Source organism: Aulostomus chinensis, chromosome 16 (assembly GCF_037954235.1).
Source record: "Aulostomus chinensis isolate RoL2024-O1b breed Wild chromosome 16, RoL_Achi_v1.0, whole genome shotgun sequence".
In the NCBI taxonomy this organism is placed as follows: domain Eukaryota; kingdom Metazoa; phylum Chordata; class Actinopteri; order Syngnathiformes; family Aulostomidae; genus Aulostomus; species Aulostomus chinensis.
The window spans coordinates 25,570,263-25,592,857 of NC_141335.1; the positions used below are offsets into that span (position 1 = coordinate 25,570,263).

General features: G+C 48.0%; 1 protein-coding gene across 5 annotated transcripts; it reads right to left on the reverse strand.

Moving 5' to 3' along the window:
* Positions 1-113: 113 nt before the first annotated feature.
* golga4 (golgin A4) lies at positions 114-22,543 on the reverse strand. Of its 5 annotated transcripts, XM_086181443.1 has the most exons (25): positions 22,343-22,543; positions 21,047-21,124; positions 19,211-19,312; positions 17,033-17,101; positions 16,586-16,912; positions 16,462-16,509; positions 16,305-16,361; positions 16,067-16,165; positions 15,557-15,701; positions 15,253-15,443; positions 13,463-13,546; positions 12,981-13,128; positions 12,728-12,906; positions 12,438-12,536; positions 12,184-12,339; positions 8,220-11,932; positions 8,018-8,139; positions 6,974-7,104; positions 6,608-6,694; positions 4,429-4,449; positions 3,608-3,676; positions 3,201-3,276; positions 1,782-1,879; positions 509-595; positions 114-401 (listed from the first exon to the last, which is right to left on the reverse strand). In XM_086181443.1, the coding sequence occupies exons 1-25, from the start codon at positions 22,418-22,420 to the stop codon at positions 387-389; spliced, it is 6,279 nt and encodes a 2,092-aa protein (XP_086037569.1). In that variant the 5' UTR covers positions 22,421-22,543; the 3' UTR covers positions 114-386. The 5 variants fall into 5 exon arrangements, with proteins under 5 accessions (XP_086037569.1, XP_086037570.1, XP_086037572.1 ...); XM_086181444.1 differs by lacking the exon at positions 19,211-19,312; XM_086181446.1 differs by lacking the exons at positions 19,211-19,312; positions 21,047-21,124.
* Positions 22,544-22,595: the final 52 nt, after the last annotated feature.

Here is a 22,595-nt window from a genome sequence, read left to right on the forward strand (position 1 = left end):
ATATCTGGTAATTACATAACTTATTGCACACTCCAACGGGTATAAACACATCCTAAAACAAAGAGGAAACTTAAATTAAACTTAGTATCAAAGTAAAACAGGATTTATGGAAGATTCATATTTCTCTAATTCCCTCATACTTTTAGGTTGATTCTCTCACTCTCACACACACACACACACACACACACACACACACACAACCCCAGTGTGTAGCCATACACACACATAAAAACACACATAATATGACAAGAAATGCAGTGGGAGGGGTTTGAACTGATCCATGGCGTTCGTGCCCTCAGCAGCAGCAGCGGCAGCAGCGTGAGTTTCATGTCAAAGTACCTGAACCACCACCACCACCATCATCATCATCATCACCACCACCATCATCATCGTAACCACGGCTGCGGAGGAAGAAACATCGTATTAATCTCAGAGATACAGTGATGCCTTGTGACACGCAGGACGATGGTGACTTGAGCTGCTGAGGTCATGAACGCTGGATGCTTACGATGGTTTTGGAGTCTTCTTTGTCCAGAACCTTCTGAGCCTGGTCTGGAGGGAACTTGAGCATGGAGGTGATCACTTTGGCCATCGTCTGCACGTCAGAAACATTTCACAGCACAATTAAAAAAAACAAAACTCCACAAAGTTCACCTGTAGCCAACGGTGACTCAGTAGCATTCAACATGTCTTTTCTTCCTGAACGCATCATTTCTCCTACATCCCTCTCACATAAACAGCAGATACAGGAAGCTGGTACCTGTGACACAACCATCCAATCCAATTAAACTCAACAAGACCAAAAAACACATTATCTGCATAATCAATTCCAGACCTATGAGCCAGGGTGCATGCATTAGCCCATAAACACGGAGGATAATCAGAAACAGGGCTGCTAACTGCTCCACTAGCACTAAACAAGGCCAGCGTGTCTTTTAACGCCAGCGCTGCGTCATGAGAGATGTATGTGCTCGCCGGTGGCCTCGGCGACATCCTGCACGCAGGGAACCCGCTCCTGGTGCCGTCAGCATCGACTGTGAGTTCAGGAGCTGGAGGAGTCCTGCTGACTTTAGGAGCATGTCAACAGCCCTGTTAATGAAGGGGGTCCCTGTTAAGTCTACCCAACCAGACCGGACCAGCAGCCCTTAAAGCTGCCGTACCGCCACCAAAGCCCTCGGAGGCGAGCACGTCTGTCCGGTAGCAGCATCACAGGAAACTTGGCTGTGGCGCTGGGAGTGGCTGGCTGAGTTTCACAGCAAATCTCAGCGAGGAGGACGCTCTCTGAGCCCGCCTCCAGTTAGTCCAGTACTCCAGGTCTGTATGGACATCGATCCAAAAACGGGAAACTATGTATACTACTACTAGTAGTACTACTATAATACTGACCAAACACTCTACGTCAGTGATGGCCGATGGGATGTAGAGCTCCTCAACTCTTATTCGTGGAAAGTCGTATGAAATGAATTTTCCTCAACACAGGAGTGAGCAAGCATGCGCGTGTGCGTGTGTGTGTGCGTGTGTGTGTTCATTTTATTTGGACATGTAACTTATTAACTCCTCCAGTTTTTAAAGATTTGGTTGATAAAAAATGTTTATAAAACAGAACAGAAGAAAAAATTCAAGAATCACAAAGTGAAATATGGAACCTGCTCTAGCAGAGCCACTCAGTGTCTTTGTCTTCATGTGAAACAAACCAAAACAGCAGGAAATAGGAAGTAAAAGACCAGACACTGAACTGGTGAGCGCGTGTTTCATACGATGAGGGAAAAGGACAGTCGTACTTTGGTTTCCCGTCCCATCATGTACTCAAACAGCACCTTCCTCAGGTACTCCATCTCAGTGGCCTCTGAGAGCGCGTCCGTGCTGTTGAGGCCAGGATCTGTGAGAAAGCAGCAGAGAGCAGGGCAGTATTAACTGAGACTGTAATTCTCACTGGTCAAGCTGCAGTAAAAGCTCTAAAAACCCAAGACATTTTGTTTGTTACTCGTTATTAGCAACCAAATCTAGAGACATGTTCCCCCGGTACGCCTGCAAATTACACAGCAATTATAAGCAGAGGGAATACAGGGAGGCTCAGCTGGAGCAGCACAAATGAGCTTTCTAATTCTCCGCCCAAAGCTATAACACCACGACCCCAGCGTCAGAATCCCAGAGTGGGAAAGACCGTGGAGAGAGCTGGCAGCACTTATTCTACCGCATCAGGTCTGTTACATGAACAATCCTGGCCGTCTGCTGACAGCCACGTACTCCGGGCTTATCTGGAATCGTCATCCAGACGACACCAAATGCGCTCGCATGTGCTGAGAGAAACGGCCGTTAAAAGACAGTAAAAGGTGATAGAGAAGTGCAAACAGGTCTTTGATCTCAGCGTGAGGCCATGGCTGACCAATAAATCCTGTAGCCTCTGTCCTCCTGACCTCACGCTGCCCCGGCCAAGCCCGTCCTCCCTCTGGTCACAGATACCAGCAGCCTCTCTACCTGGAACCACGGCTGCACCTGGTTTCAATAGCCTCGACATTCATCATGACTTAAGTGAAGGTCCAAAGGCAACACGGGCAGGGAACCTCTTCTCAGAGGAAGTGTGTGCTGGAAGCAGAAGATTTGAGAAAGTCTTGTGCTGCTGCGCCTGAGTGGGACACATTAGGACCACAATCTGCAAAAGCCATCAAATCCAAGGATGCCCCCCCCTTCCCCCCCCTCCTGACAGCAGACCCTCTTTATTGCAGCAGCAGGGAAAGTCTAAGAGGAGCCTCTGTCTCACTCTCTCACAATCACTTCACCTCCCTGGGGAGCAGCGTTGACTTCTAATCAGTCCCTGCTGGTTAACCCCAGTCTTCACTGTGACACCTACATGTCTCACCCCAAACCAAACTCAGCCGCAGCGCTAATCTCAGCCAGGAGGGCTAAAATCACACTTAGGGTGGCTAAACCAGGCCCCACGCACGCACACGCGCACGTACACACACACATCTCCACGCAGCTTCGTCAGGGGCAAACACAGACACTGAGATCCTGCAGCTGGGCTCCTGGTGCCACACAGACGAGTGTGACCATCACTTCTCCTACACCTGAGGCGGATGCAGCGTGGTCGAGTTTTACCGTGATGCTGTGCCGCGTTCTCACACATGACATCTTTGCAACGCTGATCTGAGGAGGAAACGGGTTGAAGAAGCAGAACTAAGTGATTCATGGCGTGTTACCTTTGAGTGTGCTCCCGAGATGAGTTACAACAGTGTTTCGGTGGAAACATTTAATCTTGTCCTCCAGCGAGTGAATCTAGCGTGGAGAGAAACAAGCATGCACACATTAGCAGGAGAAAAAGCCATCTGACCCCCAGAAGGTTAATTCAGTGTATTAGTCTAATTGTCACGTCGGATATAAGAGCAGCATTTTGTTGGTTGGCCTCAGGCGATGTTTGTGAGAAAGATGGTGTGTGTGAGAGGAGCTGTGGGAGGCGTTGCTCCGACTGTTTATAGGGTTAAACCAAATGTAAACAGATGTGCTGTGTAATTAAGTTGCTGAGCAGGAGAGAAGGAGCTCCTCTCGCTGGAGGCCCCCCAACCCTGGGAACGTGTTGCTGCCGCCGCCACCGCCGCCAGAACCTCACCCTCTCCACAAAGCCCTGCTCCTTCAGCCGAGCTTCACTCAGCAGTGAGGTCTTCTCAGCCAGCTGGGCCTGCGGAGGAGACCAGGACAACACAGGTATGGAGGAGCAGTGACCAACACACCTGCCAGCTCATGTTGAACAGGTTCACAGGGCTACTCTAAGCTGAAGTGATACCGGAACCAGTGACAGTGGAACCAGTGATACTGGAAGCAGGGATGCTGGAACCAGTGATACTGGAAGCAGGGATGCTGGAACCAGTGATACTGGAACCAGTGACAGTAGAACCAGTGATAGAGGAACCAGTGACAGTGGAACCAGTGATACTGGAACCAGTGACAGTAGAACCAGTGATAGAGGAACCAGTGACAGTGGAACCAGTGATACTGGAAGCAGGGATGCTGGAACCAGTGATACTGGAACCAGTGACAGTAGAACCAGTGACAGAGGAACCAGTGACAGTGGAACCAGTGATAGAGGAACCAGTGACAGTGGAACCAGTGACAGAGGAACCAGTGATAGAGGAACCTGTGACAGTAGAACCAGTGATACTGGAACCAGTGACAGTAGAACCAGTGATAGAGGAACCAGTGACAGTGGAACCAGTGATAGAGGAACCAGTGATAGAGGAACCAGTGACAGTGGAACCAGTGACAGAGGAACCAGTGATAGAGGAACCTGTGACAGTGGAACCAGTGATAGAGGAACCAGTGACAGTGGAACCAGTGATAGAGGAACCTGTGACAGTGGAACCAGTGATAGAGGAACCTGTGACAGTGGAACCAGTGATAGAGGAACCTGTGACAGTGGAAGCTGGAACATACCTGGAGTTCTTCTGTGCTCATCTGTGTGAAAAAGAGGGAAAAGCTTGTTAGAAAATGACACGAAGCTCATTTGTGCCACTGTGGTTCCAGCATAGTAGGACGTCCTGGTCTCAGCACCAGGACCATTGTGGAGGATGGTGTGAGGCCAGGAACGTCTTCACAACAGACAAGAGTGAGAGCAAGTTTCTCTTATTAGTGTGTGAAACATGGAGGAGTGACTCTTCCTGCAGGCAGTGGCGCACAGCAGCTTCATCGTCATCATCAGACCGAGTGAAAGAATCGTGAATCAAAGAGTTGTTCACAAGCTCAGAACTCCAACGAGGATTTGAGCCAAACACACAGCGCCTCCAGGATGCATGACGGGTTCACCTTCAACCATCATCCTGCCTTCAGGTGAAGTACAGAAGTATGGCGTGTTTTTAAGAACTACATCTTCAGTACTCACAAGCAGCTTTGGGAAGTTTACATGTCTGATTGTCCACCTCTTCAATAGTACTGTAATACACATTCATCAGTACTATAATACACACTCATCAGTACTATAACATACAATCTCACCAGCTTTACCATTCATTTGAATATTCGGATCATGACATCCTGACCAGACGGCTCATTGCCCAGGATTCATTAAATGTAATATTAACGTGTGGGCTCACCTTCAAGTCATTTCTCTCATAGATAACACGTGAAACCCGCCTCACACCTCACCCGACACGCCCACTTTCAACCATATATGGTCAATGAAAAGCAGCTCATGAATGAGCGACACCAACAGGCTGATCAGTGGCTCGTCACGGTCGACCGCTGCAACAACTGATCACATGGCAGTATTCATGACAGTCTGGTGACATCACACCCTAACAATATGATGTCATCGATCAGTGGCGTCCTGATAGGATTCAATAGAGACTTTGACAGGTAAACTGGCTGCATTGTGGTTACATGGGACTGAGGATGAGGAGGGCCCCCACTGTCTCTCTGGCTCTGTTTTCAGACTTTGCTGGCGTGGGGATTCTCGTGTAAGAGATGACGATGAGACACACTGCTGATGACGCAGGTGATGTCACAGCATCACGGCTGCTTCACTAACTTTTTAATGTTTCTCATTGCTAATAAGAAGAGAATCTGGAATCCATTCACCACCTCATCATCTGCCTCTCCTGCTGGTGCGCCTGGTTCAGAGTTCATGTCTCTCTTCTAGTTTGTTTTTAATATTCACGACTGTTGTGCACGCCAGTTTCAGGCACCATTTTGTACGTGATGAGACCGCTGGTCTTGAATCAGTAGTGTTGGGGGGGGGAGACATACTGACCCTGTGTCCAAATGACAAATGGATTGTGAGGCCCTTTGTAAGGCAAGACCTCCCTGAGCATAAACTCATACAATCCACCCATGGAGCGATGAGCTCACCAGGGAAACATGCAACAGAGCGCGCAGCAGAATTCGATGTGTTTGTGTGTCTGGATGCGTGTAGAACGGCAGAGGAATCAGCGCAGGGATCTCGCTGCACCTCCACACCTGGGGAAAACATCTCCCTGGACTCCTTTTGTCCTACCTGGCTCCCTTCCAGTGTGTGAATGTCTTGCATGTGAGCATGGGTGTATAAATCCAAGGCCTTGAATCACCTCGTACAATAATAATTGAGAACAGGGACTGGGGCTGACTGCTGCCTGGCAATCGCCGTTTTCCGTGGAGAACATTCCTGAGTGATTCAAACAAGCTTCACAGCTTCCGGCGCGTTTTGGAGAGCGGCCACACGACCAGAGAGGCTGATCAGAGCAAAGTATGGAAGCAAATTGTTCCTAAGTGCGACGGAATCCTTCAATTGAGAAGCAAGTTAAAGGAAAATACAACTGATAACTTCTGAGTCTGCTGGGCTGAGCGTGAACTTTCAGGACCAAAAGGCCCCTGGGTGAAGCTCACGGCGAGCAGTGCTAAAGCTGTCATCAGCCTTTACCTGAGGGGCATTAAAAGAGTGACTTATACAGCCATTGTGATGCCTCGTCTGGGTTTCACAGAATCACCACATTAAATTTAACCCTCCAGTCTGCTGTATATTCACTTCAGCAGTGACAGGTTTGCATTTCCACATGACCTGGGAGGGAGAATGTCTCCGCACATCCCCCAGGTGTGACATCCACCCCCACATGTCTAACGTGCGGCTCAGGAACGCTGGTACCTCAGACGTGCCATGGCTCCTCGCTTGCAGCTCCTCCAGTTCTTTCTGAACCTGCCACACTCGGCCTCCCATCTCCTCCTCTCGACTCTGAGGAAAGTAGCAATGGCTGACTCATTTCCTGTGTTTCATCTCAGCATCACAACTCAAGTATGTCAGACAAATCTGCTTTAATCCAGACCTCCCGCCCTTAATCACGTTCGGAGACACTGGCTGGTATGAAGGATAGACTCATGGCGTCTGACAGGTGGGATCAATGAATTAGGAACGACTGAAGGAAGGAGGCTTGCAGCTCACGCAGTGACAGCTTGTGACTGCTGGGTAGAGCTGATGGCTTGGATATGTTTGTGATTCATCATCATGCGCTACCTGGATAACCTGTTCATATTTCTGAACAGTTCTGTGCAAATCGTCATCCCTCTGGGCGACCAGCTTCTGCAGCTGGATGGTTTCTTCTCGATGGCTACTGAGGAGCTCTGCCTCCACGCTCTGGGCCTTCGCTGTGAAAGGAGAAGCCAGAGTTGGCACACAAAATGACAAACTTCATACCCTGCAACATTCACTCACATCCCATATGGAATGTATCATGACCCAACCTCAGAGGAAACCAGGAAACAAGGCCGTTCCAAAGGCAATGATCCCGTCATTTCCCCCCAGTGTTAAGATAAACTAGAATTTCGCCTCACGGTGGCACGCCGAGTTACTCTCCCCATGCACGTCTGTCCTGAATCCAACATACGTGGAGTGAAGGCAGTGCAGGACACAGAGGGAACCCTGTTCCTGTGTTAGGGCCAGATAAGTGTCATTGCACGGCACTATGATGTCACAGTGACCTAGCGGATATAAAATGGCATCACGTCATCATTTTACCCTTTGAGAAATTTGGGGGAAATTTTGTCACAACCAGCATATGAAGTCTTATTGCCAAAAATGTGTTTGTGAGGGGGGAAAAAAAATCCCCTTCGATGGGTAAAATCCCTTCATCAGCGTGTCAAAGCAGACTCAAGATACGGTTAACAGGAAGGAGAAGGAATAAAACCAACGCTTTCTCTCCTGCTCGCTGCTACGACTGCACATGACATCACCCTCACGGCGTCGCTGCTGGGCTAAAACACGAGACGACTATGTGCTGCTATGGTGACACCTCAACACAATGAAAGGTGTTTATCCCAATCACTAATCAGTTAAAGCTCCAGTGCAGCACTTTTGTCTCCACCTTCTGGCAGTGACAAGAATTACACGCAGCTACTGACACGCCTCCCTTCCTCCTCTGCTGCGGCTGCCGCCTGCTACTTGTTGAGGCTGTAAACAAGGTCACACTTGGTCTGACCGCATTTGGAGCGGCGCTGCACCATCGTAGAATTTCGAATTTAAGTGTAAACACGAGTGCAAATCAGTTTTCCTCCGACTCACCGATGGTTTCCTTCACTGCTGCATCGATCTCCTTCTCTTTCAAAGCCATCTGAGTGTTGATCTCCCTCATCAGCTGCTTGATAGCAGAGTTGTGCTTCATTTCACAATCTTCCAACTCTGATCTGTTGAAGAGATGCTAAAGTTAACATGGACAGCGCGGCAACATGCAGGCAGAAAGGTCATTCTGACATTTCCAACTTACTTGAGTCTTTTCTCATGCTCCTCCAGCAGCTCTTTCTTCATGTACTCCAGGTCCTGTTCATGCTCTTTCCTCAGTAATCGCATGTCTTTCTGTAACCTGGTGAAGTCTTTCTGGATCTTCTCCTTCTCATTCTTCATCTGACTCAGTTTGGTGTTTAGAGCCTCGGCAGAATCACCGTCCACCTCCTGCACCAACGAGTGGTTTTCCATGTCGTTGTCCAAGATGTTCTTCGTTTGCTGAACACTGCTACACTCCAGCTTCCTCTCATCCACACATCCAGGCGGAGTCTGCTGATGAGCAGCCTTCTCTCCCAGTTCCTCTCTCAGATGACTGATTTCTTCGAGAAGTTTTCCATTTTGCTGTTCTGTTTCTAAAAGCTTTGACTCAAGTTCTTGAAGCACCTTCGTTTCTTTAAGCGCCTCTGGATGTCGCGAATCTCTCTGAAGTGACGTCAGCTTCTCTTCATACGCATTCTTCAGTTCGTCCAAAGACTTTTCTTTCGTCAGCCTCTCATGGCTCAGAATCTGCTCAACTTGGTTCTTCTGCTCCTCTCTGAGCTTTACAAGAGCTTCTTCAAGTGATTTCTGTTTCTCCTCTAACGTTTCTGCGTGCTCTCTGCTGGATTTTTCATTTCTGGTGATCTCTTCCAAGCTAGCCTGAAGACTGTGGATCAGCTGATCTTTTTCCTCCAGTTGTGAGGTGAGTTGTTTTTTGATCTGACTGATTTTCTGCTCAGCTTTCTTCTTCAGCTCCGATATTTTCCGAGCACTCTCAGCAGATAACCTCTCCTCGGTTTCCTTCAGGTTCTCCTCTTTGTTCTTAATCATCTCATTTTTCAACCTTTCAAATTCTTCTCGCTGACGTTGAAGCTCGTCTCTACACTTCTGGTTGTCTTCCTCAAGATGGCGCAGTGTCTCCCTCATCTCCTGCTCCTGGCTACCGTTCTGTGTGCACTGCATCTGACTCTGCTGCAGCTTTTCCACCAACTCTCTCTTCTCGCTCTCCCTGATGCTGAGTTGCTGTGTGAGGTCAGACTCCAGCTGCTCGCGCTCTTTAGTCTTTAAGGCTAGCTGTTCCTGAAGCTCATCCAGTCGCCTGCTGCAACTCTGGAGCTCCTCGGTAAGGCCACTGACCGTCTGCTCCTTCTCACTCAACACTTGGTCCATCTCAGACTTGCTGATGGACTGATTGTCAAAACTGGCTGTCAGCCTTTGCAAAGCTTCTGTCTTTTCAGAAAGTTCTCGCTCCAGGTCTTGGAGCCTGGTCTGCAGAGATGCAATAGTGTTGTCATTCTCACTCAGACTGATCCTGAGTGCGTCCGCCTGCTCCAGAGCAGACACTCGCTCCTGCTTTAGTCTCTCAATGGTCTTTGCCACTTCAGCAACAGCTTGCTGCCTCTCCTCTTCGTGCTGCTGCTTCAGCTGACTTATGGCTTCCTCCTTCGTCTTTATGCTACTTCCTAGCTGGTTTTTCAAGTCACTGATGATGCTTTCCAAGTTACTGATTTGTGACTCGTTTGTTTTCACACTGACTGACATGACTCTGTTTGCTTCACTCAGCTCCTCTACCTTCTGAGCTTTTTCACTGAGGGACAGAGACTGGTTGTCCTTCTCATGTGTTAAGGCTTTGATATGCTCCACGTGAGCATTTACCTGAGCTGTCATCTCTTCTAATGAAATGCATAGATTGTTATTCTCCTCTCTCTGCAGCCGGAGATCCTCCTCTAAAGTGCAAATTCTATCAACTTTACTACGGACACTGTTTTTCAGATGCCCCATCTTTTCCTGACTACTCAACAGTCTATTGTTCAGCTCTAGAATCCTACATTCAAGTCTTTGACAAAGCTCAGAAGAGCCCCACTCCACTTTAGTCTCTACCTCCTTACAGTAATGTTCCATTTGGTTGCTGATCATAATTAATCGCTGCTGGAACTCGGCTTCCTTGGCTTGTAGCTGAATGGCAGCTTCCTCGGATTTATTCTGCAAGTCCTCACATTCCTTACTTGTGGAACCCTCCATCTCTCGAAGCTGCTTCTCTGTTTCCTCCACCTTATCTGACAGTGTCTTTAACTTCTTTCTGCTCTCTTCCTCGTTCATGTTCAGCTTGTCCTGGAGGGAGTTCCTCTCGTTCAGAGCCTGGCTAAGGTTCCTCTCCACTGACTCCATCTGCTCTTTGAGCAACGCTTCACCCTGAGACAAACTTTCAAGCTTAACTGCTGCTTCATGAAGCTCTTCTTTCAGCTTCTGCACAGTGGTTTCCCGAATGGCTAGCTCCTCTTTCAAATCCTTTATTGCTGTTGATGCTTGCTCATTCTCCTCTTTGCTCCTACTAAGATGCAGAGACATTTCTTCCAGTTCATGCGCCTTCTCCTGCAGTGTCTGCGAGTGTTTCTCTGTTAGTTCTTCCTCATGCTGTTCCAACTTCTCCTGCCAACGACGCTCCAGCTCCTCAACCTCTCGCTTATGGTTATCCTGATGTTTCTCCAGTTCCTGCTTATGGTTCGCTTGCAGCTCTGACATTGCACTGTTGAGGCCTTGGGAGCTTTTTTGGGCCATCTCTAAAATTTTCTCTTGAACTTGTTGCTCTTTCTGTTGAAGCTCTGTCTCCTTCTTTGCAAGTTCCTTCTTCATGGACTCTTCGTTCTGCTGCAGCTTTTTCTTGAAATTCTCCTGCATTTCTTTGGCCCTCTGTTTGAACTTTTCCATCTTTGTCTCCTGACTTTTCAGCTTGGTTTCCATCTCAGTGACAGTGTTTTTCATCTTCTTCTCATGGGCAGCTTTTTCCTCTTCCAGCTGTTTCTGGAGGTGTGTTTTCTCTTGCTGCTTAGAGCCGATTTCAGCAGCGTACGACTTCTGCTGCTCTGTGAGCTCCTTTTTGGTCTGTTGTAATTGCTGCTCTGATTCTTGAAGCAATGATTCTTTTTGTTGACAATCCTTCTTTGCTTCTTCCAACTGATGCTGCAAACCTCTCAAGTCTTTCTTACACTGAACAAGCTCATCTGAGATGTTACCCAACTGTTCTTTAGCTTCCTTCAGGCTTGCATGTTCCAACTGGAGTTGTGATAAACACTGCTGGACTTCCTCCAATTCCTTAACCTTGACATTTATCTCTTGGACAGTGGAATGTGATTGCTCTAGTAGGGTTTTTTCTCCAAGGACGAGACCTTCTATTTCCTTTTCTTTTTCCCTCAAAACAATCCTCAACGCATTGAGTTCCTCCTTCAGAGTTTTCTCCATCCCTCCGAATGACTGTTCATACTCCTGCTTGATATTTGTGATCTCTGCATCATGCTTTACCATCTGATCCCGCTGAGCATCCTGCACCGCCACCAGCTTCTCTTCCAGGAGCTGTTTAGTCTTCAGAACCTCAGAGAGTTCAGAGGAAAGGGCCTCTTGCTCTGCCTGCTTCGCATCCAATTTTTCCAAAGTTTTCTGGTTCATCTCTTCAACGTGTGCTTGAAACTGCTGCTCTTTATCTCTCAGAAGTGTTTCCAGTTCAGCTCTGTGCTTTTCTTTGAGTTCTTCCAGAGCGTCATGCTGCTTGGTTAATGTGTCCGTGTGCTTTTCCAGTTGTGCCTGGTGCTTTTCCTCTAATGCAGATATTTGCTCTTTGTGTTTATCCTTCAGTTCATCCAGCTGGCAGGTGATCTCATGGGACACCACAGATCCATCCTGGGGGATCTTCTCCAGGGAACTCTCCAGCTCCAGAATTCTCTGCAATCATGAGGTGATTAGGTTACCTGATGAAGTGTTTAAAATTCCAGTTAATCATTTCATATAATGAGACAATTGTAAAAATTAATGAGTCATCAAGAAGATCATTTCAAATGATAAACACTGTTGTGAACAGCACTGTTTAGACTTGCAGTTTGTGTACTAATTACTACCATAATCCTCAAAGCTCCCGGGGTTTCGAGGGACAGCCCTAATTAGTACTACAACATTCAGTACTGCAACTGACTCACAGTTCTTGCAGCTTCCAGATCCTGCTGAATCTCTTTCACTTTACTCTCAGCTTCCGTAGCCACAGCCGTCTTCTGTAGCTCAACATCCTCCAGAGCCAGGGAGGCCTGCTGGTCTCGCTCCTTGGCTTGCTGAGCAAACTCCTCTTTGCATTGCTCCTGAACACACAGGAAACAGCAGCAGGCACCGTTCACCACCCACTGTGTTTGATTTGTCGTGAAACATGTTAAATACTACGAGAGCTACAGGCCCCTACCACAGCTTGGCTGATTCTGCCATTTATCTCCTCTTCTTTAGCAGCCAGAGCTTCACTGTGGACTTTTTCCATATTTGCCACCATCTCTTCAGATGATTTCTAACAATAACAATCAGAATGAAAATAAAAAAGGATTATTGTACTAAACAAAATCGTACTGACTAAATAAGGCGCGTGCTTCCTTCCAGTAACATCCTCCTAAAACAAACACACCCAAAAGGAGCTAAATAACAGCACAGTATCAGTTTCTGAAAATACATGAACAATGTCTCAAGACGTCATGTCCTGACCTTCATGATGGTGACAACTTCCTGTTTGACTCGTGTGAGTTCCTGTTGCAAACTCTTCCTCTCCTCTTCACTGGCCCTCTCCACTTCTTTCACTTGCTCCTCCATCTGAACCTGCAGCTGCTTCCGGGCCTCCTCCGCCCTCTGGGCTGCACCTAAAGCCCGTTCAAGCTCTTCAAATGCTACGAAGAAGCAGGAAAATCACACAGATCAGCAACTTGCTTCCCTTGCAGTCACAGAGATCAATTCCACTCACCTGATTTCTCAGCCTTTTCTTTCTGGTCCTGCAACTCTTCTCTCTGGGCGGTGGCCAGCTGCAGTCTGGACCGGAGCTGTGCGATCTCCTCTTCTTTCATTTCCAGAGTCTCATGCATCTGGCGCTTTGTCTCTGCAATGACCATCCCCTGGACGCCAGCAGCCCACGGCACAAAAACAAGCTTTAATGAGCAAACCAATTCAAACTGATGTTGCCTTCATTGGTGTTCTCAGTAATTCACCCAACAAATCCATCTGTGTGTGTGTGTGTGTGTGTGTAATGTTCCAGGTGGTTGCTATGTCTAAGAAAGAGATCTTGTGGCTGCTGTCTGTCCAGCAGATATGGGGTCAAAGTTTAAGAGAAACAATATGGGACTTGAAGGCATCGGACTTGAAGGCCTGTGAGTGAAACCATGACCACTTTAGAGATAAAACTGATTTGCAATCAAGATGAGAGTGCAGCTTCAAAAGCGTTTCTCTCACCTTGTCCTGCTCCAGCTGCTCGATAAGGTTCTTGGCATCGCGCAACTGAGTGATCAGCTTCGTCTTCTCTGTCGTGTGCAGCTCCTACAGACACAAGTTTGGTCAAAATTACAAATGGAAAAAGTCTGATATGTATACACGTGAATGCGTTTATTTTTAAATTTTGGACTCAAATGTAAGTGTTGCTCAGATGGCTTCAACATCGGATGCTCGGTGCACCACCCAGGATGCCTCACCCACAAGACAAATAAGCAGAGTGTGTACACAGACCCAGCTAAACCAACAAGTCGACCCAAATTACAGCCCAGTTCAGAAGCGGTGGCGTGTGGTAGCGACGTCTCTGTGGCACCGCTGTATAACCAGCGCTTACAGAGCAGGACATGCAAGGCTGAATCCATTTCTCAGCTGATTGTTCTCAGTGTGCAACGAGGCACGAGGAGACACTTGAGGAGACACTTGAGGAGGTTTTAAATCACTGGGCAGGAAAGCAGATGGTTCATTTTGTGCTTTACTTAATCAGCCAGACATGAAAGCTTATTCACCTTCAGCGCTGGGGGGTTTCTAGGATGTTTTTATGGTTCTGTCACCTTGTGAGTGTGTGATTTTCTTGGTTTTCACGTGAGTTCACAAATTCCAATCATTTATAACTGATATTGAAAGAAAATTTGGAACCTGATCTGTAAATGATATGAAATATTTCAAATGTTAATCCAAATATACAAAAAAAAAATCCACTACATAAAACCACATACCAGAACCTAAACTGTCTCTGGAATCACTGTCAGCCTGTTTTATCTCCACTTAACATGAGCAGTGACAGCTGGGAGAGGCAGGACAGAGGGAGGACGAGCTGCTGCATTCAAACCCAGACCTCCACGCAGGAGGTGGGCTCAGCCAGTTAAGCTGCTGGGGCACTGCGATAAAATGATACACAACAAAACCAGACACTTTTTCACTGTGACTGAGGCGGCATCAACGTGGTGGAGGGGTCAAAATGGCAACCTCAGAGGTGAAGCTCATCTCAACATGATTTGAGAAGATCGGCTCTCGGACACGCAGAGACGGAAGCCTCCCCTCCTCCACGAGGCTGAGGATGAGCGCAGCCCAGCAGCTCCACGATCCCTTCAGGCTGCCTTGGAGGGATAAATGCTGGTTAACCTTTGCTTTTCCTGACACAGGAAAGTCCCCTTTCCCAAACTTAGCGACAGTTATTATGGCAATAAATGAAAGTGAGTGGAGCCACATTCCGGCACAGACGTTCCCTTTTCACAGACTCTCCATCAAAACATCTGCTATTTGTTATCAGAGGGTGAAAAACATCAGAGCAACAGGCGGAAATGTAAAGGAGTCAATCATGCCACTGAAGCCAAATGTCATCAAGTGTAAGAAAACAAGGAAGCAGACATGTCACCGTGACATGAGCCCGCTGGAGCTCTGCCAGAGACGCACTGGGAGATGTCCAGACTCCACCTGAACCACAGACATTCACTGACTCAACCTAATGATGCAGTCACATTCGCACAGGAATACGAGGCAGCGAGCCATTAATTCCACTGAGCTGACCTGATATGTGACTCGCTGCCCCGAGTTTTAAATAAACCTCTTTATAATTACAGTTTCCCGCCACATCCATGTCTGGTGAGTGTCTCTCCACCAAACTGCTCTCAGCTCTAGCAGTGGTATGTGATGTATATACCAGGACAGCAGCATCTACGTAACTGACAGAAGAAGAGAGCATTCCAAGTGTGAGTCCTGTCTGGTGTCAGTGACGTTATAGAGTCGTGATCCACCTTCATCTTCTCCAGCTCCTGCAGTCTCTCCTGCAGCTGCAGCTGCAGCGTTTCGTTCTCGGTGCACAGCTGGGCGCTGCGCTCCTTGTGTGTCCGCATCACGTCTTTGCACTTGTTCAGAATATTTTCCTGCCTCTTCACTCTCTTCTGCAGAGCCTCCACAAGTTTACTTGGATCACTGTTGCCCTCTTCTGTCCAGATATCAAAACAAGGTAGTGAAAAAGTTACATGTGCACTGCTTACACGCCTGCACAGCGTACAAATGTTTCTTAAATTAATACATTAACAGAACAATGATGCTTACCCTCGGTGACTTCAGGCTCTACACCTCCATCCTTCGATGGACTGACTGATACTGAACCAGCAGCGTCTTCAGATGTGGACGCGCCTCCCTCTGGTGGTGCAGCGCCATCAGAGACCCCTTTGACTCGCTTCTTCAACAGAGCAACCTGTAGGAAACGGCAAAACTCAGCTAGTACAAAGACGACACTGCAGCATTTCAGTGTAGGGTGGCTGAATGATTCAGTGCAGTTTTCATGGTCAAACACAAATCTTTGCAGCTGAAGAAGACAAGGCTCTGGAGGAAGCGTAATGGAGGGGTTGCTGGTTTGATCCCCGCTTCCTTCAGAGACCACGTCAAAGTGAGCAAGAAACCCCATTGTTCCCGATGGGAGGGTTGGTACCTTGCACTGCAGCTTCCATCATCAGTGTGTGTGAGAATGAGGCAACATGGGGAAGAGCTGTGAGTGACATCAATGGAGAAATAGAAATGGAGCCCAAATGGCCACGTGAGCGCAGGTCTGGAGACTCTCACCTGCGTCTGGAGGACGGTGATCATCTGGTCTTTCTCCTCCAGCGCAGCATCAAACTCATCCTGAAGGTGTTTCTTGGCCTGCTGGTCCATTTGCAGCTCCTGGAGAGCATCGATATCAAAATATCATCATAATCTTGTGTTTTCAAGAACACGATATCCTACGACACCCCACCACAACAACATCAGAGAGATGAGATATCGATCTGGAGAGACAACACCGCCGCCACTGCTGCTGTACCTCTCGTAGTTCTCCTATCCTGCGCAGGGCTTTATCTTGACTCTGACTGAGGATGGCCTGCAGGAAGGAAAACAGACATGAACTCAGACTCAGTTCAGCCACTGAAACCACTGATGAGAAAACTCCAGTAAAGTAAACTTGCCAAGAGAGAAAGTACCTGTGTTTTTTCTTTGTCTCGATGTACTGTCCGATACGCAGTGACCAGCTGCACGGTGCAGAAGTGGAGGTAAGTCACGGCTTAAAGCACTGAACAGTTGAGAACCGTCGTGTGTTCCTCTCACCTCGGAGTACTTGGCCCTGTACTTGCCCAGGCTCCTCTCCACTCTCAACAATCGGTGTAACAGTTGCTCCTTGGAGAGAGAATCTGCATTTCCTGGTGTCTCCTCAGCCTCGCTCTCAATATCTGACGGGGGGTCAAATGTGGGGGCGCCTGTAGCCTCGCTCTCCCCTAAAGGTGTCAGGGAGTCACGCGATGAGCTTCGAACCAGGCTTTCTTTAGAGGGAGAGCGGAACAAGCTTTCTGCCCGACTGGCGCCTCCACGAATTAAGGACTCCATTGAGGGGACTTTCAGCTGCAGTTTTTGGGCAAAAGACTGCGGATCCTCTCTCTGTTGCAAAGTTACACAACCGGCATTAAAACTTAATTTTATTTAAAAAAAAAAAAAAAAAAAAAGAGAGAGAGAAACTGACTGCTAGGAATAATGTGAAGACAAAGGGTATTAACACACTTGAGGAGAAGCACTTCCATCCCCGTTGATGCTGCCTCTGGGAGACCTGGAGGGCCCTTTAGAGGCCCCCTGCAGGAAACAAAGACATCATTACTGAAAGGAAACCTGAGCCAGTGAAGGCGTCCGGGGCCAGTTAGTCATCCACACCCAGCGTGGCTCTCCCTGATTACTCTGGAGGGAGCAATATTAGTATTGCTGGGAGCAATGCAGGGGCAGTGGGTACCCACATGCAACTTGGAAAAAACAGAGGGGTTAAATACAAAGAAGGCATCTCTACAGTACATCAAACAAAAAAGGGTTAAACTCTACAGAACAGCCATGAGGTCAGAACAGACAGTAACATTCGAGTGGGAGAGCCGGCATTTGAATTAAAGACACTTGGAAGTGCAGCTGTATTAAAAGAGTCGCAACTGACGTGAGTGAAGACTTGGCAGCTTAGCTGGTTTAGTTGACTTGTTAGCAGCAGGATCAGAGGAAGCAAACGTTCTCCTCACTCGTCCAGCTACCTCTCCCTCGGACTACTTTATCTCCTCCAAGATGCAGGGCAGTCTCACTTGTGGGTCAATTCCAGGTTTTAAGCGGTGTCGCAGTTAGCGATTCTCTCTTTTCTACAAAATAAACTACAATGCACATGATGCTTTGCACCAACGGCCATTCAAGTCCTTTTTGAGTGGCGTGCTGATGTTTCTAAAATTCAAACAATCCCATGTATTACCACGTCACTGGGTTTGGGGACAATGTGATTCTGTCTTGAGCCATTATTTCACAGGTTTCAGTCCTTATCTAATTCAGCGCGTTGCCCCACTGTTGCTACTCAGCAGAACTGAGGGCCTCTGAGTTTGCACGTCCTGCCAAAACACTTCCAACGTTGATTCTCACAGACAACAAATGACTCTCAACTCAGGTGAGCTCTGAAACATCGTCTGATTCACTATCTGATCGAACGCCAGCACAGAACAACTTTGAAAAGGTCAAAGTTGCTTGAGTTGTTTCCCCAAAACAAAGAGTAGAAACCAACACAATGAATGAACTGATACTTTGATCAGATAGAGCTGGAAACATGAATAGACTCCATGAGCTGAGGAACTGGAGGCTAATCACCACACAGAGGCACGATAGTGAGGCTAATTGGATCTGCCCGCAGCAGCACCAGCGCTCACTCATCACGGATCACAACAGAGGAAACCAACCACAGGAAAAACCTGCTGCCGCTTCAATCCCATTAGCGAAGAGATGTAAGATAAATGCTCACACAAGCACCATCATTATACGCCACTCTTATCACTTACTGTTGGAAGGGTTTCTGAGCGGTGCTGGTCAGCCCTGACGTGGTCGGACAGCTTCAATCAGCTACTCAAATAATAACCCTAACATAGCTGGCGATGACAAGAACTGCTAACGGCTGCAACATACGGAGCCATGAGCTGGTGAGTGAAGTTCGCTGCTTAAGCAACAGAGACAAACATGACTTTTCTTTGACGCGTAATGAACAACAAGTAACAAGTCATCTGACTTGTTAGAAAAGTTGGATTTCCTTCCACTGGTGTCAGTGCCTGATCACTAACTTCTGGAAAAATCTGCTTTAAATCCAAAACAATTTTCTTTTAGGCTGTTTAACTGTTGCTCTGTCCCATGAGACCTTTTAAGCACCCTGGCATCCACGGTGTGCTCTCCTTCTATGCCTACCTGGAGGAGTTATGAAGAATTCTGCATTTAAGCGCTCAAAGCTTGTAAAAGGAAAACTGCCACTCTCCAATCCAAATAAACAGACTTGTGGGGAGAAGGGACGAGACCATCAGGCAACATAACAGGGGGTTGGGGGTCTACTAGGCAAGCAACTGAAAGCGAAAGGACACCTAAAGACCAGGGGGAAAGACTGAACTTGACTATAACAGATAGGTGGGGCAATAAACATGTGGCAGGAAGCAAACAGGCTTCTATCCCACAATGTGAACCACAGCTCCCATCAGATGCAGGGTTAGCCTTACACGAGATGCCTTCTGTTGCTAAATCCAAAGGAAACAGGAGGCAGAGAGCAGGGAACCAGCCGTCCCTACTTGCGCCACAGCCCTCTACTGATTCCCCAAAGAGACGGGTGGAAGGAACAAGATAGGAGGAGGAGGAGGAGGAGGAGGAGAGAGATGAGGAGGAAGAGGCAGGAAGTGAGGACAAACTCACCACACTGGCTACCTGGGCCGGTTTGGGTCGTTTTGAATGGTCCAGAGCAAAGATAGTATACTCAGAGAGAAAAGCGGGCTCTGCTATCATCCCGGCCAGCACCTGACCCGTCGGTGCAGTAACGGGACGTTAGGTGGGGAAAGGAGAGGAACACAGAGAGCAATGAGAAAAAACAACACCATGAGAGTGAAACAGTGCTGGAGGGAGTGTGTTGCCAGAGAGAGAGAGAGACAGACAGAGAGAGCGACAGACAGAAAGAGAGAGAGAGACGGAGAGAGAGAGAGACAGAGACAGAAAGAGAGAGAGAGAGAGAGAGAAAGGGGAGCGGGGGGGGGACTACATGACTTAGCAAGAAAAATAAGGAAAGCGGGAAAGTGAAACACTCAATCAACATCAATGTTATGAGTAACAGTTTGACATCTCCGTCTGCGCTCCGTGGTCTTGAGTGTGAACGCAGCGCCAGCTCAGGGCGCAGTGTCCCGCCTGATTCACTGGCGCTGCCGGCGACTGCAGCCGTGGTTCTGGACCAGTCGGTAAATAGCGGAGCATTTAGCAGCTGCAGATATCTCCCACAGGCGTTGATGGAGACTAAAAATAAAGACGAGAATGACTATTGGACCCCAAGAATAGACGGACAGAAACAGGAGTCCAAATGCACGACCACGCTGCTCCACAGCATGTCAGTGTAATTACATTATGGGGTTTCTGAACTGTCAAAGATGTCAAAGTGTTAAAGATTTGTGAGACGGTGAAAAAAATGATTATGTCATGAAAAGACTCTTGAAAGCTGAGGGCTGAAGTTACCACGACACATTTGAGCTCCCTAAGTTTGAGGGCAAAAGAGGAAAGACGAGCAGACGGGGCACCATCAGCATTCCAGCTGAGATGTTGAGTGTAGAAATGTAGAGTCATGAGCGAGTGGTGAAGGGCGAGCAGTCCTGACGGTCAACGCTCATACCTAAGCTCTCATTAGCTGCTGCAACACCCGCCATCTTCCACCTCTGACTACTGAATCAAACAGGGCTGCACAGACTTGCCCTTATCCTCAAGTAGAGCTTGCTGGAGAGAAAATACAACTTGCCAGAGAAAAGAAACACTGAGAAGAAGGACGTATGAATATTCATGTATGTGCTACGCCCCGCTAATGAAACGCCGCTCCCAGCGCCTCAGGCTCTCTTGGGGACGTTACGTTTGCTTCAATAATGAGAGACAAGCTGCTCGATCATCCTGTGACCAGGTGCTACTTTGACTCCACGTGTTGACATTCAGTGCATATTACTCAGTGTTTTAAAGACTATTTCATAATGGCCGACCGTTTGTTCTCATGCTGGTTAATGAAGACAAAATTTGCAAAAGTAATACCAGACCCTGCGTGAAGATGATGAAGGAGCTCATTAATGATCCACGCTCGAGAGCTCATGAATCGTTACCACACTGCGATGAGACCTCTCTTGTGCTCGGGGGAGATGTTAGGAAACAACCTGTGCTCTGTAAACGTCTGACTAAGACACATTACTGCAGTCAGCGCAGATTCTTTCTTCAACTTTTAAGTTTGAGGAAGTTTAGTGAAAAGAATTGATAGCCTGCGTCTCCAAAGCCTTTTGGCGCTGCTGGTGCTTCTATTTGCTGGCACAAAAAAAAGGAAGAAAGACATGGTTATATTCAAGGGAGCATTAAGCACAACAGGACACAGCTTCTGTGACACTGACAGCAGTCACGCTGGCTTGGGAATTGCAAAAAACACAAGTGGGGAGAGATCGTGACATGCTTCAGTTGAGGTCCGAACACTTCCAATACTTCTGTGGTATGGGAGCAGGGTGCTGGCTCCGTGCTCACCTCTCTATCGCTGGGAGAGGGGGCGCCATCTTGGTAGAATGGGGGGGTCTGGCTGCTGCGCCGGTCTCCAGCGCCCATCTGGTAAAAAGCAATGGAATGGATTCAAACACACGTTTCCTCTCCCCAGATTAAAGACAGGAGCTTAACACGCCACCCGTCCCTCAGCTCTCAGCTGATGCTTCTGGTTGTTCTCTTGAGACAAATCCAGAGTGATAAAATATCAGTAACACAATCGATCCTTAATGACTTCCTCTTGCATTGCATCATCAATATCATGGAGCCAAATATCATGATTAGAATTAACACAAGTGGAATTAAAAAACTAATTCCTTGTGGTTCTTAGACTTTATATGATTAGCTAGTGTGTGTGTGTGAGTGTGAGTGTGTGTGTGTGTGTGAGTGAGTGTGAGTGTGTTTTTCCTCCTAAATCAAGCAGATCATAATACACAGTAGATTAACGGGCCTACGTTTAGCAGCTGGTACATGAGATTAAAATGGTGAGGGCAAGTATAAACCTGAGTGATGTAAAGGGTCTCATCAGCATGCAGTCCAGACAGTTTTGCTAATATAAACGTGAATCCAAATGTCACTGCGTCTTGTCCATCATCAAATACTGACTGATACCAAAAAAGATGAAAACTGATGTTAAACAGCCCGAGCAGGAGGGTCGGTCACGCCACCAGGACGAGATCTGGAGGAGAAGAATCCATGAGCGTGAAACTGAACTCTGCAGAATTTAATCAGACGCTAAACAACAGCGGTATTGAGCCTGATGGTGGAGACGTTCTACCCACAGACCAAGTTAAACCTACTTCATAGTAGCCTTGGTGATGACATTTAGCTTCTTCCTGGTTACACTGGTTGAAATCCTGACTCGCAAACTGGCGTTTATTAAGACAGCTGTCATCCACCGATGACGTCCACGTCACGCCTCGCACGTAATCCAGAGTGGATTATCGGACTGCTGGCCGATCAATGACCGGCTGCCACTGTTTGCTCCAGCTGAGATAACGAGACTGACCAGTTGAGACTCTGGAGCGTCACTGGCCGCAGCAGCTGACAAGTCAGACAGCTTCATACTTGCTTTAGCATGGTGATGCTAACCTTCGTAGCAGCCAGGGAGCAAACTCCCACGACAGAGCCCGTGGGAAGTCAGCGGCTTGGTTTCTATGACCCTCCCCCAACACTCGCCGTCGGGACACGAACTTGAACGTCCCTGGCAGGATCGGAAGCGCTCCGGACAGTGTAAACAGAGGCTAGCTGAGCTAGCTAGCATCCCGCAACACAACAACCAACCTGGGCCTGCGGCGGTGACTGCGCACTCCTCTGCGGGGACTGCTCCTCGTTTATCTTCTGCTTCAGTTTCTTGAACATCTTGGCCCGCAGCTGAAGGGCAGACGACTACAACCGGGCGGGGACGTATGTAGCTTCGACCCAGCCGAACATCCAAACCTCAGCGCCCGACTTCCTTGTTCGCGTCTGAATTCCAGCAGGTGACAGTGCTCTCTGCGCATGCGCGGCCAACGTGGAGGAAAACAGTAACGTCAGA